Source organism: Plecotus auritus, assembly GCF_963455305.1.
Source record: "Plecotus auritus genome assembly, chromosome: 2".
Taxonomy (NCBI): domain Eukaryota; kingdom Metazoa; phylum Chordata; class Mammalia; order Chiroptera; family Vespertilionidae; genus Plecotus; species Plecotus auritus.
In genome coordinates, this window is record NC_137771.1 from 18,306,906 (window position 1) to 18,326,741 (window position 19,836).

The 19,836-nt window shown below is 42.3% G+C and overlaps 1 protein-coding gene across 4 annotated transcripts; it reads left to right on the forward strand.

Annotated features, from left to right (window-relative positions):
* Positions 1–214: 214 nt before the first annotated feature.
* On the forward strand, positions 215–18,945 carry TRNAU1AP (tRNA selenocysteine 1 associated protein 1). 4 transcript variants are annotated; one of them, XM_080655781.1, is made up of 9 exons: positions 215–343; positions 1,062–1,159; positions 8,023–8,122; positions 8,740–8,792; positions 10,302–10,433; positions 11,406–11,525; positions 14,897–15,059; positions 15,272–15,305; positions 18,686–18,945. In XM_080655781.1, the coding sequence occupies exons 1-9, from the start codon at positions 317–319 to the stop codon at positions 18,820–18,822; spliced, it is 864 nt and encodes a 287-aa protein (XP_080511907.1). In that variant the 5' UTR covers positions 215–316; the 3' UTR covers positions 18,823–18,945. The 4 variants fall into 4 exon arrangements, with proteins under 4 accessions (XP_080511907.1, XP_080511906.1, XP_080511908.1 ...); XM_080655780.1 differs by having other exon boundaries at positions 243–961; positions 14,900–15,059; XM_080655782.1 differs by having other exon boundaries at positions 250–343; positions 14,900–15,059.
* The last annotated feature ends 891 nt before the right edge of the window (positions 18,946–19,836 follow it).

Here is a 19,836-nt window from a genome sequence, read left to right on the forward strand (position 1 = left end):
TTTGTACGTCTTTAAATATATAAAAGAAAGAAACCCGAGAAAACCAGTTACCCCAGCAACCCACCAACCTGCGCAGGGTTAAGTCCACCCTGCACCAGCGCCACGGACTCGGATCCGAATTCGCCAGAAGGGACCCGGAAGCTCTGCGCCCTACTGAGTCTCCGGAAAATTCCGAAGCCACACCGGCCGGCGCTGCCCGAGGCGCCGAGTTTCCGAGCGTGCGCAGAAGGCGCCGTAAGCGCATGCTCCGTGGCGGTCCCGGCCCAGAGGACTCGCGCCAGCGCGGCGCAGCCCAAGTCCGGGCCCGACTGGGGCCATGGCGGCCAGCCTGTGGATGGGCGACGTGAGTGAGGGCGGCTCTCCGCGTCCCACGAGAAGGAATCTTAGTGTCAGCAGGGAGGAAGGGTCTGAAGGGAAGGGGTCCTCGAATCCCAAAAAGATGGAAGTGAATAGGAAGGGGAGTTCTTTTGGTGACACAGAAGCGGGTCCCAGCATCCAGGGGTAGGGACTGAGTCTGGGGGGAGGAGTCCTGGGGCCTCGCCGGGAGTCGTGGAGGCGAAAGGGAGGTGCTTTGGGGACTGAGAATGGGGGAACCCCAAGGCTTTTGAAGGGCTCTTTGTTTTTGTTTGTTTAAAGTCTTTTTATTGTTGTTAATCCTCATCTGGGGGTATTTTTTTCCATTGATTTTTAGAGTGGAAGGAAGGGAGGGGGAGAGCTAGAGAGAATCATCCACGTGAGTCGATTGGTTGCCTCCCCCAGGCGCCCCGTGGTGGACCGGGGGCGGGAGGGAACCTGCAACCCAAGTACACACTCTTGATGGGGAATGGTACCCGCCACTGGCCAGGGCAGGGCTCTTGGGTTTTAAGACTGGAGGGGTGGAGTTTCTAAGTCCACGGGGGAGGGTCCCGAGGGTGCAAGTTTAATGGCAAGGGATGGAATTGCAGTTCAGACCGCTCTGCAGGTGAGAACCTGTTCACACACACACAGGGGAGGGGGCTCTGGAGCCGGGAATGCGGAGCCTGCCTGCTGGCCTGAGTCGCTCTGCCCTTGTATTTACGCAGCTGGAGCCCTACATGGATGAGAACTTCATCTCCAGAGCCTTTGCCACCATGGGGGAGACCGTGATGAGCGTCAAAATTATCCGAAACCGCCTCACTGGGTACGTTCTTTCCTTCATCCTGCTCAGTTAGTTCTCCCTTAATTATGTGGCAAGGGTCATTTGGGTAAATATAAACATCGCAGAAAGTCTGGGCTTCTCACTGTAATAATATTTATCCCATATAATAAAAGGGTAGCCCCACCCAGTTTGGCTCAGTGGATAGAGCGTTGGCCTGTGGACTGAAGGGTCCCAGGTTCAAATCCGGTCAAGGGCACATGCCTGGGTTGTGGGCTTGATCCCCGGTGAGGAGGGATATACAGGAGCCAGTCGATCAATGATTCTCTCTCATCATTGATGTTTCCATCTATCTCTCCCTTTCCCTTCCTCTCTGAAATCAATAAAAACATTTTTTAAAAAAAGGCTAATATGCAAATAGACCGAATGGCAGAAAGACCAGTTGCTATGATGCGCACTGACCACCAGGGGGCAGACACTCAACGCAGGGGCTGCCCCCTGGTGGTCAGTGTGCTCCCACAGGGGGAGGATTGCTCAGCCAGAAGCCAGGCTTATGGGGCAAGCACAGCAGTAGTGGTGGGAGCCTCTCCCGCCTCTGCAGCAGCGCTAAGGATGTCTGAAGAGCCATTAGTCAGACATTCCTCCCCTCCCCGCCCCCCCAGAGCTCCCAGACTGCGAGAGGGCACAGGCCAGGCTGAGGGACCCCTCGAGTGCACGAATTTCGTGCACCAGGCCTCTAGTTATGTTATAAAAGCTAACATTGGGGCCTTAATTGAGAGGAAGTATAGCATATTCATTCCAGAGCCAGTCTGTTTGAAAGCTGTGTCTGCTGTGTGACCTTTGGTAAGTTACCTTACCTCTCCGTCTCCTTCACTTTGACTATAAAAATAGAGATGATTATAGCACCTACTTCATAGAGTTAAGGTGAGGATTAAGTGAGTTAATTCACATTCAGCATTTAGAATAGTGTCTGGCATATAATATGTGCAGATTATATAAACATAAACAGATTATGATCTGTTAGGTAATAAATACTTTAAAATCACTTTTTAAAATCACAAAAATGCCCTAACCGGTTTGGCTCAGTGGATAGAGCATCAGCCTGTGGACTGAAGGGTCCCAAGTTCGATTCCGGTCAAGGGCATGTACCTTGGTTGCAGGCACATCCCCAGTGGGGAGTGTGCAAGAGGCAGCTGAATCGATGTTTCTCACTCTCTATCCCACTCCTTTCCTCTCTGTAAAAAATCAATAAAAAAATATATTTAAAAATAAAATAAAATAAAATCACAAAAATTTCTGAGTGAAGTACTGTTATTAGGGAAGCTTGATAACTGTCTTAAAATTACACAGCTATTAAATGACAAGCCAGGACTCAAATTCAGTTCTGTCCTCAAAGCCGTGAGTGCCCTTAACTTTCATGTTATTCATTTAAAATTTCATTTATAGAGACACTACTCTGTACTACTGTTCTAGCTTCCCATGGAACAAGCCAGACATAGTCCCTCCTCTCATGGAGTTTACTACGTTCTAAGGGGGGAATGAGGCAATAAATTAGGTAAACAAAACAATGCAGAGAATGTTTTCAGAGAGTCGTGTGCTATTGCCTCCAGTTTCTTTTTTCTCTTTGGTGGGGGGGGTGTGTGTCTTAATTTTCTTTAGAGTTCTAGTTAGAAATGAGAGGATTCCGTTATTAAGTTGTCAATGGTTATTGAGCATCTACTCTGTGGCAGTTACTCTACTAAAGCAGCTTGCTACAACATCAAATGGTTGAACATAGAGATGAGAGAGATGAAGTATGGTCAACTCCGACTGTTTGGTTGACAGGTACTTTGTGTATTCCGAACCTCCATACCCAGGGGTTGATTTTCTCACTGGAAAATCATGGTGGCCTAAATATTTTTCTTGCTCCTGTAGACAGAAAACCCCAGATAATGAGCTCCTAGTAGGAAAATTCATTCTGTAATACCTTCTACCATTTAAAATACTGACATAGGTTCTCACATTTTAATCTTTATTAAAATAAGATTTGGAGCTCCTCTTCTACCCATGATTACTAAACTCTGCTGTTTCTTATGGTGGTATTTACAGACACATTGCATTTATATCCTGCCTCATTTGACAAAGACTTTTAGTGGCTTACGAGAGTACTATAGAAAAAGTAAATGTAAATTTAAAAACCAAGACCAGAGAAAATAAGGCAAAAAGGTAAGACCCAAGGAAAAATAATATGCAACAGAACATAGTGCTTTAAAAATAATGCAGTCAGTGGTTGCACAAATTGTACTTAATACCATAAAAATATACACTTAAAAATAAATTTTATGTTATATATATTTATTTATATTTATTTTTAAATCTATATTTATTGATTTCAGAGAGGAAGGAAGAGGGAGAGAGAGATAAAAATATCAATGATGTGCCCTAGCCGGTTTGGCTCAGTGGATAGAGCATCGGCCTGTGGACTGAAGGGTCCCAGGTTTGATTCCGGTCAAGGGCATGTACCTTGGTTGTGGGCACATCCCCAGTACGGGGTGTGCAGGAGGCGGCTGATCGATGTTTCTCTCTCATCGATGTTTCTAACTCTCTATCCCTCTCCCTTCTTCTCTGTAAAAAATCAATAAAATATATTTTTAAAAAAATATATCAATGATGAGAGAGAATCCTTGATTGGCTGCCTCCTGCATGCCCCCTACTGGGGATCAAGCCCACAACCCGGGCATGTGCCCTTGACTGGCATCGAACCCGGGACCCTTTAGTCCATAGGCCGATGCTCTATCCACTGAGCCAAACCAGCTAGGGCATGTTATGTATATTTAACCACAATTCTTTAAAAAAAAAAAAAAGACCTGGCTGGTGTTGCTCAGTAGTTAGAGCGTCTGCACAGGCAGAGTCTCAGGTTCTGTTCCTGATCAGGGCACATACCTGGGTTGCAGGTTATGTCTCTCTCACATTGATGTTTCTCTCAGTGTGCCCCCCTCCTTTCTCTCTCTAAAAATCAATAAAAACATGTCCTCCAGTAAAGATTAAAAAAAAAAAAAAAAAAGGAACAAACTACTTCCATAGTGACATGAATGAATCTCAAAGGCATTATGCTATATGAAAGAAGCCTTACTGTATGATTCCACTAATTGAAAATTCTAGAATATACAAAATTCATCTGTAGTAGAAATAACTCATGATCTAGAAGATTTGTGCATTTCATTGCATATAAACCAAAAGAGAAAAAAAACTAAATGATAATTGAACTCTAGGTAACACTATTCATGTTGAAGTCATTGAGGCAAGTACACCAATATCTGCAACTTACTTTGAAATGTATCAAGAAAATAAGAATGATACATGGGTAGAAGAATGGATAGTTGGATAAAATAGTATAATAGAATAATCATTGCAGGTGGTCCATGTGTGGGTGATTGCTGTAGAGTTATTTCGGTTTTTATGTTGGGAATTTGTCATAATGTTGGGTAAAAGATGTAATCACATGATCCTGAATTCAAATCCAACCGCGTACCATACCAGCTGTGTGTTTTACAGCGTATTGTATAATCCTGTTAAGTCTCAGTCTTCTCGTCTAAATGGGTGAAATGCCTTTTTTGCCTCATAGAGTTATGTGAGGATTAGATGAGATGGTGCATGTGAAGTGTTCCACAGTGCCTGGCCTTAAATGAGTGTTTGATCAGTTCTTACAGGTGGTGGGTTGTCTTTACATCTGTAAGCCTTAAGATTCCACACACAGATTTGGCCCTCCATTTTTCTTAACATCAGCAACCATTTATGGAGCTCTTAGACTATTCTGTGATCCTTGGGCTCGGGTATTGCTCTTGCCCATACCTTCTTGGTAAGATCTAAAATAGTATTTCCAGAAAAGTTGGGATTCTTTCACTGGTAACAGCTTTAAGGTTGATGTTAAGGACGTTAACAGTTTTCAGTATCTTTTAGTAGGCAGAAGATACAGCCACATCCTCCTAGTGATGCTATTAAAATTAGAACACTAGGCATCTCATGGTTATCCCCCAGTAGGTAAGGTCCATAGTTTACTTTATCTAACTAGATTGTAAGTTTCTTGAGAATAAGAACCATGTTCTCCAACTCTGTATCAGCCTGTGGAGATGATTTATTTTACACTTGATCTTAGCCAAAAGGCCGAGAAGCGATGATGATTTATTTTATTTTATTTATATATTTTATTGATTTTTTACAGAGAGGAAAGGAGAAGGATAGAGAGTCAGAAACATCGATGAGAGAGAAACATCGATCAGCTGCCTCCTGCACACCTCCCATGAGGGATGTGCCCGCAACCAAGTTACATTCCCTTGACCGGCATCGAACCCAGGACCCTTCAGTCCGCAGGCTGACGCTCTATCTACTGAGCCAAACCAGTTAGGGCGCTGTGGAGATGATTTAAAAACGTTTTAAGCCCTAGCCAGTTTGGCTTAGTGGATAGAGCATCGGCTTACGGACTGAAGGGTCCTGGGTTTGATTCCAGTCAAGGGCACGTGCCTGGGTTGTGCGCTCTATCCCCAGAGGGGGATGTGCAGGAGGCAGCCAATCAATGATTCTCTCTCATCATTGATCTTCTATCTCTTTCTCCCTCTCCCTTCCTCTCTGAAATCAATAAAAATATTTTAAAAATTACAAAAAAAAAATACACAACGAACAGACTCAAGACACTGGGGGCGGGGGGATGAGGGCAAGTGCTGGCGGGTAGGGGAGGCCATGGGGAGGTCAGTGGGGGGGGAAAAAAGAGAGAGATATGTACTACCATTTCTAATACCTTAAACAATAAAATAAAATAAAAATTACAAAAAAATTACAAAAAAGTTTTAATCTGAAAAATTTCAAACCTACAAAGATAGTATAATGAATAATCATACAGCCACCACCTAATTTCAACAATTATTAACATGTTGCCATATTTTCCTTATTTATCTAAATTTTTTTTTCCTAGAGCAGGAAGGAGAGGGAAAGATAGAAACATCAATGATGAGAAAGAATAATTGATTGGCTGCTGCCTGCACACCCCCCACTGGGGATCTAGCCCACAACCTGGGCATGTGTCCTGACCAGGAATCAAACCGTGACTTCCTGGTTCATAGGTCCATGCTCAACCTCTGAGCCATACCAGCCAGGCTAAATCTATCTTTAGAAAGATATAGATAGATGATTTCTTTTTGCTGAACCATTAGAAAGTAAATTACAGGCATTGTGACACTTGACTTCTAAATATTTAAGCATACACTGCCCAAAACTGGACATTCTCTTACGTAACCACAATGCTCATATCACAGTAAGAAAATTAAATTTCTATAATTGTTCCCAGACTATCTTTTTTAGCTTTTTTGGTTTGCTTTTTAATCAATTGGGATCCAATCAGAGATCATATCCTGCATTGCATTTATTTAGTTTTTTAGTCTACACTTTTCAGTGTAGAAAAGCCCACCTCTTTTCTCATAAACATTGACTTTTTTTTTTTTTTAATATAATTTATTGATTTTTTACAGAGAGGAAGGGAGAGGGATAGAGAGTTAGAAACATCGATGAGAGAGAAACATCGATCAGCTGCCTCCTGCACACCTCCCACTGGGGATGTGCCCGCAACCCAGGTACATGCCCTTAACCGGAATCGAACCTGGGACCCTTCAGTCCGCAGGCCAACGCTCTATCCACTGAGCCAAACCGGTTTTGGCAACATTGACTTTTAATATATTTTATTGATTTTTTACAGAGAGGAAGAGAGAGAGGGATAGAAAGTTAGAAACATCGATGAGAGAGAGACATCGATCAGCTGCCTCTTGCACGCCCCCTACTGGGGATGTGCCCGCAACCCAGGTACATGCCCTTGACCGGAATCGAACCTGGGACCCTTTAGTCCGCAGGCCGACGCTCTATCCACTGAACCAAACCAGTTAGGGCAACATTGACTTTTTAAAGAGGAAAACTAATTGTCTTACATAAGGTCCTACATTCTGGATTCTGGTCCTGTGTTCTGGATTTCTTTGTGTTTTACTTATTCTGTTTCTAATATTTCCTGTAAACTTAAGGTTTGATTGGATCGTATTAAACATTTTTGGCAAAAGTACTTCATAGGGCCCTAACCGGTTTGGCTCAGTGGATAGAGCGTCGACCTGAGGACTGAAAGGTCTCAGGTTCGATTCCAGTCAAGAGCTTATACCTTGGTAGTGGGCACATCCCCAGTAGGAGGTGTGCAGGAGGCAGCTGCTAGATGTTTCTGTCTCATCGATGTTTCTAACTATCTCTCTCCCTTCCTCTCTGTAAAAAAAACAAACAATAAAAAATAAAGAAGTACTTCATAGGTAAAACAGTACATAAATGTTTACTAAGTCTAGGACTGGCCCAGATTGACAGTCCATATATATATATTCTCATCAATTCTCATCATTGATGTTTCTATCACTCCCCTCTCCTTTCTTCTCTGAAATTAATAAAAATACGTTATATATATAAAACGTTTTATATATACATATATAAAACGTTTTATATATATATAAATACGTTTTATATATATATATATATATATATATATATATATATATATATATAACGTACTTTTATTAATTTCAGAGAAGAAAGGAGAGGGAGGGAGTGATAGAAACATCAATGATGAGAATCATTGATCGGCTGCCTCCTTGCATGCCTCCTACTGGGAATCGAACCCACAATCCGGGCATGTGCCCTGACCGGGAATCGAACTGTGACCTCCTGGTTCATGGTCGATGCTCAACCAGTAAACCACGCAGGCCGTGCAACAGTTCCTTTGTAAGGTCTGAACTGGAATTTGGCAGGGAACAAAAACAGTATGGGCTCTGAGTAGAAAAACATTTTTCCCTCCCTTCAGTCTCATCTGGGAACCGCATCTTTAACCATTCTCTCTGTTTTCTTTCTTTCAGGATTCCAGCTGGTTACTGTTTTGTAGAATTCGCAGATTTGGCCACAGCTGAGAAGTGTTTGCATAAAATTAATGGGAAACCCCTTCCAGGAGCCACACCTGTAAGGACACTTAGATAATGATGATGTTGCCATTTTTATTGTTATCAGTAACTATCATTTATTGAATCCCTACTATATATTTATATTATTTCATTTAATTCTGTAACAACCCTGAAGAGTAGGCATTGTTATCTTTGACAGCCTGGGAAACTGAAGCTCAGGGAAGTGCAATAACTTGCCCAAGGCAAAACAGGTAGTGAGTGGCAATGCCAGGATGCAAAATGAAGATTGGTTGACCCTGAAATCCACGCCCTTTCCACTCTGCACCTCTGCCTCTCTTCATGGAAGACTTGAAACTAGACCTCTTGCCTGAGTGAGAAAGTAGAACAGGCTGGCAGTAGTGAGGACACATTTCAAGAGAGTTACATTTTGCTCTTCCCACAGTTACTTAGCTTCCAGCTGCACCAAGCTGGCACACGGGGGCTCATAGAACCATGGAGCTGGCAGTGCCCTTAGCGGTCATCCGTGCAACCCCCTCATTTTATACAGGAGAAAAAGCTGAGGCTTAGAGAGGGGGAGATGTTTTGGCAAGGTAATTTATTTCAGTTTTTTTCAAATATTGTTTGACTCTTAAAACACCTTTCTCTGTTTTAGTTTGTTTGTTTTTAAATTTCCAGGCAAAACGTTTTAAACTGAACTATGCTACTTATGGGAAACAACCAGATAACAGGTAAGTACAGCGTAGCCCTGACCTAGCTTCAAGCCCCAGGAAATGTCTAGAGAGAGACAAGATGTGTCACTATGCAGGTCACTACCAAAGAGGAGGATGGGGGTTGAGTTTGGCCCCACTTTGCCTCCCTCCTGAAGGAGGGCACCTTACTGTTATGTTTCATGTTGAGGCCTGTGTCTTCGCTGTATTTGGTCTCTTTCTAGTCTTCCACCCCATTACTTCCCACAGTGTTGAGGTTTTATTCCATAATAATTGACCTGTTGTAGAAATATAATTTTGTAAAAATATTTTTTTATTGATTTTTTAGAGAGAGGAAGGGAGAGGGATAGAGAGATTGAAACATCGTTGAGAGAGGAAGTCATCGCTGCCTCCTGCACGGTCCCCACTGGGGATGGAGCCCACAACCTGGGCACATGCTCTGACTGGGAATCGAGCTGGTGACCTCTTGGTTCCTGGGTCGACGACGCTCAACTGCTGAGACACACCAGCCAGGCATATAGCAGTATAATTTGATTCAGCATTTCAGGTTGCTGTGTGAAAACTTTAAAACAATCTATCAAAATCTTTTGAAAGATTTGTACCCACTGACCTCCATAATTCTGCTTCTCAGAATTTATTCATCATATGGGTAAGATTAGCCTCAAAGGTATTAATTGGAATATTATGTATAGTGGGCAAAATTGGGGGAAAACCAAATCTAATAATAGAGAAGTGGTTTAAATTACAATACGTACATTAATAGAAGTGCGATATATCCATTAATAAGTCATGTTGTAGCAGAATAATGACATGTCAAGATGTTGGCTAAGTTAAAAGTGAAAAAATACTATTCAGAAAAAAAAGTGGTCTTTTACAGAAAAAGTTTGATGACCCTTATTCTAAAATTTGGGAGATTCCATTTAGCTAGGTTTTAAGGTGTTTAGTAGATAATATCCAGTTCTCATTCTGTCTGTGTTTCACCATTTAAATTAAAAGTATGCAATGACACCCTGGCTGGTTTGGTTCAGTTGTTAGAGTGTTGGCCCTCACACTGAAGGATCTCGGGTTCGATTACCGGTCAAGGGCACGCACCTGCTTGGGGCGTGTGCGGGAGGCAGCCAATGGATGTATCTCACATTGATGTTTCTTTCTCTCCCCACACCTTCCTTCCATTCTTATCTAAAAGCAATGGAAAAATATCCTCAGGTAAGGATTTTTAAAAATGCAATGACTGCAAAACATCTAGTTTTATATTTTGAGTACCTCTGACCTCGCCTCCATCTGCACTCATGTGATCCTTGAAACCAGACAGCCTTTGTGCAGTGGATGGATGGAGGACTTGGGTGGAGCAGGGGACTACCTCCATACCTCTTCTGCCAGGACTGCCAAGTGAAACAAATTAGGACCTGGTTAAGGACCCACCAGATGTGTCATGGCCTGAAAAGGCTCAGAAAGGGTTTACCTAGAATGGGCCAAAAGACGTTGTCAGAACAAAGGTCTTTGTGTCTGAATCTTATTCTCTCCTCTCAGCCCTGAGTACTCCCTCTTTGTGGGGGACCTGACCCCAGATGTGGATGACGGCATGCTGTATGAATTCTTCGTCAAAGTCTACCCCTCCTGCCGGGGAGGCAAGGTGGTTTTGGACCAGACAGGCGTGTCTAAGTAAGGCCTTCCGTGTTACTGATGCTCACCCTGTTAGTTTCAGCATTTTTCTCATAGATTGAGGTGTTATAGAAAGGTCATGCAGCGTGGTAGTTAAGTGCACAGGTTCTAGAGCCAAACTGCCTGGGTTGGAATCCTGGCTCCAATACCGGCCAGGTATAAGGAGACAGGTTACTGAACCTCTGACCCATTTCCTCATCTCTGAAACAGGACTGATTCATAGTATCTGCTCACAGGGGCAATGTAAGGATTAAATGATGTAACTAAAGCAGTAGGAAACGCGGTATAGGTGTTTGTATTTTATTATTTTTACTTCAGAAGTGGAAAAGCCTCAAAAAACACTCATTCTTTGGAGTCTGAGAGACTTGGATTTGAATCCTGTTTCTACTATGACTTTGGGCAGATTGGTAAATCTTTCTGAACTTTGGTTCCCTCTTCAGTAAATGTGGATACTACATCAAATTGTTGGACCGTTCAATGAGATAACCCTGGAAAAATGCTCAGCCCAGTGTCTGGGAGATAGTGTTCATTAGATATTAGCTATCATTCATCTATTCCCCCTAGGAGAATATGAGTTCAGGAGATCCAGAACCTTGTCTGCTTATGACTACCAAAACCTAGTGCATACAGACAGACTCAGTAAATATTCGCTAAAGAAACTATTACTACTGCTATTACCATAATGAAAGTAATATTTCCTAGTAGATTGGGAGGAAAGCTACTGTTTGGGCAGGAGACTCATCAGTGAAAGTAGAGAGAGAATGGTGAACTGAAAATGGGGATTCCTATAGATCTCAGGATCCTCCAGTGCTTGAATCTCACATTGCTCTGCGACACGCCTCCCTGATGGGGCTCTCATTCCTGCCCACATAGTTTGATGGACTCTATCCCTTTCAGCCCCTTTTCCATTCTTATACTTTACCTTCGTCCCATTTGTGATCTATATATCGTGTGTGTTGTTTTTTCCTGCAGGGGCTATGGTTTTGTGAAATTCACAGATGAACTGGAACAGAAGCGAGCCCTGACGGAGTGCCAGGGAGCAGTAGGACTGGGATCTAAACCAGTGCGGCTGAGTGTGGCAATCCCTAAAGCGTGAGTCCTGCACTGACAGGGAAGGTAGAGGGCCTCTGGACTGATCCCCACCTGGATACTCCTCACCTGTTTGTTGATCATCACATGCTGGATGGGAGGCTACAGAGAGATTCAGTTCAGCTCACAAATAAGGAATGCCTGATACTCGCCAGGCTGTTTGCTGGGTGTTGGAGATGAATGAGCACAATCCTCCAGGAGCTTATGGTTGGGGGGAGAGCTATGACTGGGAAGACAGATACATTCAGACATTGCTGAGAGCAGTGCCGGAGAAGCAGTTCGGTACCACATACGTAATGCCCCCGCTCTTTGCCCAGAAGTGCCACTGTTAGACATTGATCCAGAGATTAAGAATTGAACAGAAGGAAAAATTTACACCCAATTTTAAGCTTATTTATATCAATGAAACCTACAAATCTGTGACTGTCCCATGCTATGGGAATGGCTGAGAATTAATGATCCAAACACTCTATAGACTAGTGCAGTGCTCGGCAAACTCATTAGTCAACAGAGCCAAATATCAACAGTACAACGATTGAAATTTCTTTTGAGAGCCACATTTTTTAAACTTAAACTTCTTCTAATGCCACTTCTTCAAAATAGACTCGCCCAGGCCGTGGTATTTTGTGGAAGAGCCACACTCAAGGGGCCAAAGAGCCACATGTGGCTTGTGAGCCGCAGTTTGCCGACCACGGGGACTAGTGTATACATCACTATTGTACCTGTCATCCTAGGCAGAAAACAACTCCAAGCAGGTTTCTCACTCAATGTAAGAAAAGTTTTTTCTGCATAGAATCTTCCATCCTTTGGCCAAAGCAGTAATTGTCTATTAAGGGGCAATTTTTGTCCCCCAGCGGCCATTGGCAGCATCTGGAGACAACTTTAATTGTTATAACTCAGAAAGGGTACTGCTGGCATCTAATGAATAGATGCTCTAAACATCCAATGATGCACAGGACAACCCCCACAACAAACACTTATCTACTCACCTCCCTCTGCCAAAAGTCAGTAATGCCAAGACTGAGAAACTTCCAAAAGTACAAGATTGGCTGCTTCTTTAGGACGGGACTTCCAAATGATCATGATTTTTAAAGCAGCAAAAGATTTAGAGGTTCCTTATGGCTTGTTGTGTTTTTAATACAGAGAAGATCAACCTGAGTGATTTCTCCCCCAAAGTGTTATTTTTTTCTAAACTCTATTGTATATATAAAAACATTAAAGAAGCTATTTAAAAGAAAGAAATTTCCTCATTACCCTAAAATGACTAATTATAATTTCTGAGTTTGTTTCCAGGCTCCTCCATAGCTATCCATGACATACACATATACATACACACACTACATATGAGTCAGTTTACATACTGAAGATTTATTTCTTTGTTCATTTCACAATAACAGTGCTCTTTTCCCCCTAGTTTACTCAGTATAGACATTCACTTTTCCATATACTAGTAGTTGCCTAATCATCATCATATTTTTAACTGCAGGTAATTCTTTTGATTGTATATTCTGCACAGTCCCTTCTGCAGAGAGGTTATATTGTTATATCTAGTTCTTCATTGAATGTTGCTGTCAGTATTTGGTGCCTGTTTCTAGGGGGAGGTCCTCAAGCAGTAGGAATTGAGGGAGATGCGAGTTCCCTTTGAGAGCTAGACTGTAAGAGCTGAGTGTGGAGAGACTGCACCTTCAGGTGCCTGAACCTGGCAGGAGGGTGGTGGGCCTTGGAAGCACCCATGGAAGGGGAGTTACGGAGACAAAATATTGTCAGTTTTCGCCTGGCCCAGGGCAAGGAGAGGGTGTCCATGCTGTTTGACATCATCGAGCCACCCAGTCAGGAGGTGATCAGATGTGGAGTCTCTCAAACTGCTCTGGCTGAGTCCTGCTCACCACGCAGACATTGAACTTGCAAGGAACTTGGGAAGAGCTCATTCAAACTTGAGCATTTTTTTTTAATATATTTTATTGATTTTTTTACAGAGAGGAAGGGAGAGGGTTAGAGAGTTTGAAACATCAATGAGAGAGAAACATCAATCAGCTGCCTCCTGCACACTCCCTACTGGGGATGTGCCCGCAACCACGGTACATGCTCTTGACTGGAAGTGAACCTGGGACCCTTCATTCCTCAGACCGACACTCTATCCACTGAGCCAAACCAGTCAGGGCTGGACTTGAGCATTTTGTGGTTTCTGTGATGGGGATTTCTATGGTGGTTCAGCTCCTGCTTATGACTTGTTTCTTCTTTGGTTTCACTCTGAGATAGAATGCACCAATCGTGAGTACGTCGGACGTCCCACATCCCACACAATGTGACTGTTGTTATAATTTTCCTTATAAACCAGCCTTTGCCTTCTGCGTGTGTTTGGTGTGCACCTATGGTAGACTCTGGCCCATCGAGTACAATGACTCTGGAGGAACATTCTCATGTCTTCAGTTATGTTCTTTCATTCCTGTCAGCTGGGACTATTTCAGGCCTTTTTCAGAAACCTACTCACATGTACTTCTTTATGTTTTTGAAAGCAGTGGGTCCTTTGCAGACTTGACATTGTCTTTGGTTAGCAGCTGGGGCAGCTGTACAATCAGAATAAGAAAGCTTTCTGCTGACCCTGGGCCTCAGCCCTGATTGGCAAATGCAGGATGTAGGCCAGCTGCTGTATGTAATGGTGTGGTGTTACCATGAACCTTGGAGTTACGTTCTGCTCCAATTGTGGGCGTGGTTTTGAGTAAATCACTTAACCTTTCAGACTCTTTAGTCTCATCTGTATAAGGGGAATAATACATAATCGCTCTATCATAGGATTGTGCAGGATTTAAAACAGGAGACCATATATGAAAAGTAATTGGCACAGCTCTTGAGTGCCTACTCCATAAATGGTAACTATGACTACAGTGATGACGATAAGGCTACTTCTCTTAATTTTTTGTGGGGAAGAGGTGATTAGATATTTTGAAGTTTGAAAAGCTTTTGGGGTCATCCTAGATCTAGATTCTTTAGCCATGTTTACCCGAGCCTTTATGGGTGGTAAAAAGCAGACCCCCACAAGATCTTGAGAAGAGGAAAAAGTCAGTACTGACAAAGTTTGGTAACAGAGAGGAATGTAACCATTGAAAAGTCCTATCTTCAAAGCATGGGCTCTGGAACCAGACTGCCTGGCTTTAATCACTTTTAGCTGTGTGGCCTTGGACAAATAATGTAACCTCTGTGTACCTCAGTTTCCTCATCTGTAAAATGGGAATAGTGTATACTTTTGCAAGAGATTGTTGTGGGGATTAAATGAAGTTAATCTGTGTAAAGTGCTTAGAAAAGTCCTTGTTCAGTTAATAAGTGTTATAGGAATGTTTGCTCATATTTGTTTATTTTTGGTTCTTTCTTCATAGTAGTCGTGTGAAGCCTGTGGAATATAGTCAGATGTACAGTTACAGCTACAACCAGTATTACCAGCAGTACCAGAACTACTATGCTCAGTGGGGCTATGACCAGAATACAGGCAGCTACAGCTACAGTTATCCCCAGTATGGCTATACCCAGAGCATCATGCAGGTAACCATGATTTGGCAAGTCTGCTCTCTCGGGTTTTGTCATCCTTTAGAGACATGGGTCATTCTCCAGGATGGGATGGATAAGGACGGGGGCTTGGGCTTCAGAAATAAAAAAATGGGGAAAGATGGAGCCACCTAGTTGCTTTTATTAAAAATAAGCCATCCTTGTCATGGCCAGGATCCTTCTCACCCAACCTCTCTGTCTCTTGACAGACATATGAAGAAGTTGGAGATGATGCTTTGGAAGGTAAGAAAGGAGCCCATCACTCATTCCCTCTGTCAGCCATACTGCAGTGATAGCTTTGTGGCTGGCACTGTGCCTTCAGCTAGATGCTGAAGGAATGCATGGTGAATTCTGCCTAGAGGAACTTATATTCTAATGAGGGAGCCGGTGTATACATAACTGCAGTAAGAAGTGTGTGTGTCAGCCTAGGCCAGGTAACTAAGTTGGTTACATCATCGTCTTGATATGCGAAGTTTGCAGGTTCAATCCCTGGTCAGGGCACATACAAGAATCAATGAATGGTCCTGGCCAGTGTGGCTCAGTTGGTTGGGTGTCGTTCCATGCACCAAAAGGTTTGATTCCCGGTGGGAGGCATGGAGGAGGCAGCTGATCAATGCTTCACTCTCCCATCGATGTTTCTCTCTCTATCCTCCTTCCTTCCTCTCTCTAAAAATCGATTAAAAAATATTTTTAATCAATCAATAACAAATAAATAAAATCAGAAGCAAAACTTTAAAAAAAAAGTCACTGATTACAGATGTTAATCACATCTACAAAACACCATCACAGCAACATTAGACTGGTGGTTGACCAAACAATTGGGCATCATAGCCTAGCCAGGTTTACACATAAAATTCAACTACTACACTATTAATAAATACAAATTAGAATATACCATGTTTCTATTAAAGTTCTTACTATGTTTATATGCTTTAAATCAGTAATTTTACTTGAAAGATTTTATCCCCAATGATAATCATCAGTACAGATAAATATCCAATACATGATTTGTTAAACAAAATGTATGTTTTAGATGTATGATTCAATTTTGATATATTGCAAAATTATCACTGCACTAAATCTAGTTAAGTCACCTAATAGAGGGTGGGGCAAATATAGGCTTACGGTTGTTCATGTGGAAAGTAATACAACAGTTAATAAGTAATAATACAAGCCCTTGCCAGTGTGGCTCAGTTGGTTGGGGCATTGTCCTGCGGGTTGCAGGTTTGATTCCAGGTAAGGGCACATGCCCAGGTTGTGGGCTTGATCCCCAGTGGAGGGCTTGCAGGAGGCAGCCAATCGATGTTTCTCTCCCTTCTTCTAAATATCAATAAACTATTCTTTCAAAAAATAATAATATAAAAAATACAATACAAAAAATAATAATAAACTTTTGCATACTCACAACTGTAAACCTACTTTTGCCCCAGCTTGTATAATTATAGGTGACCCAGCACCATTTGTTGAAAAACTGTTCTTTACCCTTTGAATTGTCTTTGCTACGCTTGTTGAAAAGCAGTTTACTATAAATGTATAGGTTTAGTTTGGGGCTCTTAACCCTAGTCAATCGATCCATATGTCTATCCTGAAACTACTGCTGGTCTTTCTTACTGTAGCTTTGTGGTAAGTTTTGAAATGGGGAAGCATGAGTCCTTGAACTTTGTTCTTTTTAAAGATTGTTTTGGCTAGTCTGGATTCCTTGCATTTCCATAGGAATTTTATGATCAGCTTGTCATTTTCTGCAAAACAAACAACAACAAAAAAAAAAACAGCTGCAGCCGAAACCGGTTTGGCTCAGTGGATAGAGCGTCGGCCTGCGGACTCAAGGGTCCCGGGTTCGATTCCGGTCAAGGGCATGTACCTTGGTTGCGGGCACATCCCCAGTAGGGGGTGTGCAGGAGGCAGCTGATCGATGTTTCTCTCTCATCGATGTTTCTAACTCTCTATCCCTCTCTCTTCCTCTCTGTAAAAAAGCAATAAAATATACTTAAAAAAAAAAAAAAAAAAAAAGTTGGGCCAAGAAATTTAAAAAAAAAGAAAAAAAAAAAACAGCTGCAGCTATAGATCAATTTGGAGAATTTTTCCATCTTTACAAAATCATCTTTCAATCCAAGTACATGGGATGTCTTTCTGTTTATTAGGTATTTTTTAATTTTCCAGTTTGTTTTTAAATGTTTTAATCAATGCGTGTTTGCATTTTAAACCAACACAGACTGACTAAAAATATAATATGTTATCAGTCATAGTAATTATTATTTTGAACTTTTATTGTGAAAGATAACCTATACGTGGGAAAGTACATAAAGCAGCCCTGGCCGGTGTGGCTCATTTGGTTGAGCATCGTCCTGTGCACCAAAAGGTTGCTGGTTCAATTCTTGGTCAGGGCACATGCCCAGGTTTTGGGTTTGGTTCCCTGTCGGAGTGCCTCGTACAGGAGGCAACCAATCAATGTTTCTCTCTCTTCCTCTCCCTTCCTCTCTAAAACCAATAAAAACATAGTTTTAAAAAGAAAGAAAAGTACATAAAGCAAACGTATAGTTTAACATGTAATCATAAAGCAATTGCCCATGAGACCCGAATTCCAGTTAAGTAGAATTGCCAGCCTCCAGAAGCCATCCCATTTTTTTCCTTCTCTTTATAGTTTTATCACCTAGGTATCCCTAAACAATATGGTTTTGTTTTGCATTTTTGGCTTTGTATAATAGTCACACTGAATGTACTACTGTCTTCTTTCATTCAATACTCATGCAAGTTTAGACTCAAGTTGTGTGCAGCCAAGGTTCTTTTTTAGTGTTTTTTTACTGATTTTAGAAACATTGATGTGAGAAACATCGATCGGTTGCCTCCTGTATGCACCCTGATACACACCCCGACCGGGGATCAAACACACAACCTGGGTAGGTACTCTAACTGGAAATCTAACTGGCAGCTTTTCAGTGCATAAGACAATATTCAACTGAGCCACACTGGCCAGGGCAAGGTTCATTTCCAGTGGCATATAATATTCATTCTCTCTCTCTCTTTTTTTTTTTTTTTTTAAATATATTTTATTGATTTTTTACAGAGAGGAAAGGAGAGGGATAGAGTTAGAAACATTGATGAGAGAGAAACATTGATCAGCTGCCTCCTGCACACCTCCTACTGGGGATGTGCCCACAACCAAGGTACATGCCCTTGACCGGAATCGAACCCGGGACCCTCGAGTCCGCAGACCAACGCTCTATCCACTGAGCCAAACCGGTCAGGGCTATTCATTCTCTTTTAAGACTAGTGCTTTGGACTTAGTAAATTTGGATCAGTTTCCAAGCTCAAAATTGAAATAACCACACCAGAAAATCCAGGGCGTGTGATTTTCAGCTAAATATAGGTGTTGCTTTTAATAAATGTGGACTATTATTTGAGTACTGACTACACCTTACATTATCCTATTTTCATCCTCTCAGGAACCCTGCCAGGCAATTGTATCAGCCCCTGAGTTAGGAGGGAATTCTGGCACAGATAGGGAACCTGCCCTAGGAAACAGAGGTCCTGGGGACAGGGAACTGAACCGTCTCATGGTCTTGTGGCTCCGCACTACTTTCTCCCCTTGGTGCTCCCTAAATACATGCTTGGTTCTGTTCCAGATCCCATGCCACAGCTGGATGTGACCGAGGCCAACAAGGAGTTCATGGAGCAGAGTGAGGAGCTGTATGATGCACTGATGGATTGTCACTGGCAGCCCCTGGACACAGTGTCTTCAGAGATCCCTGCTGTGATGTAGCCAAGACAAAGGACAAGCCAGAATGAAGGACTATGTGAGGGAGAAAGACTTCTTTAAAAACAAGAACTTTCACCTTTTGGGAAATGTTTTGTACGATTTTAATAATCAAGTTTCCTGAGATTACGAATATTCCTGCACACTGCTGCCTTTGATACAGCCATTGAGTTTGAAAACCAAGGGACCAACTGAAGAGGGTTGAACAAGGTTCCCATCTGTCTTCTAACAATAATCATTTATCCAGTAGTTATCTGTACTCCTAGAGAGAACAGTGTGGAACTATTTTTTATGGTTTTAAAAATTTAAAGAGCGGAGAGGGAAAAACATTGGTTACCTCCTTTTCACACCCTGATCTGGACTGAACCCCAAACCTGGGCATGTGCCCTGACTGGGAATTAAATCTGCAACATGGGAAGACACTCAAGCAAGCCAGACAGGCCAAGGCTGGAATTACTAACCCAAGTAGAATTACAAACCATATTAATCAGTATAGCCAGGGACCCTTCTCAGGTGCCACCTAAGTCCTTAAGTTCTCTGGGATCAGAATATATGGATTACCTACTGTATATTAAGTGAGCAATTTCTGCCTGCCATTTAAGCACTGCCAACATTGGCTTCAAATGTGGCCACTTAGTCAAATTTCCAGAGGGAGAGGGGTGTCTGCCTAGTCCAGGGTATAAAAGGAAGTAATGGGAGTCAGCTAAAATGCATCACCTTCCACACATTATCCAAATGAATCAGGAAAGCCCCTTTTCCAACTTATATTGTCATGTGGTACCCAGGACCTGAGAAGTCTGGGTCTATGCTAGAAATCTGCTTCAGATTTTAGTTCTGTGTCAGAATAATTTGGGGGGGGGGGTTGGCAAATTAAAGGGAGATAAACTTCGAGTTAAAGTGCCTATGCCACAAAAAGCCTTAAAGATCCAATCTTAGGCTCAACAAAGAACTACATCTAATTGCAGTTATGGAACTGATCATATTGGCCTTTCTGAGGTCAGACTTTTTTACATGGAGACC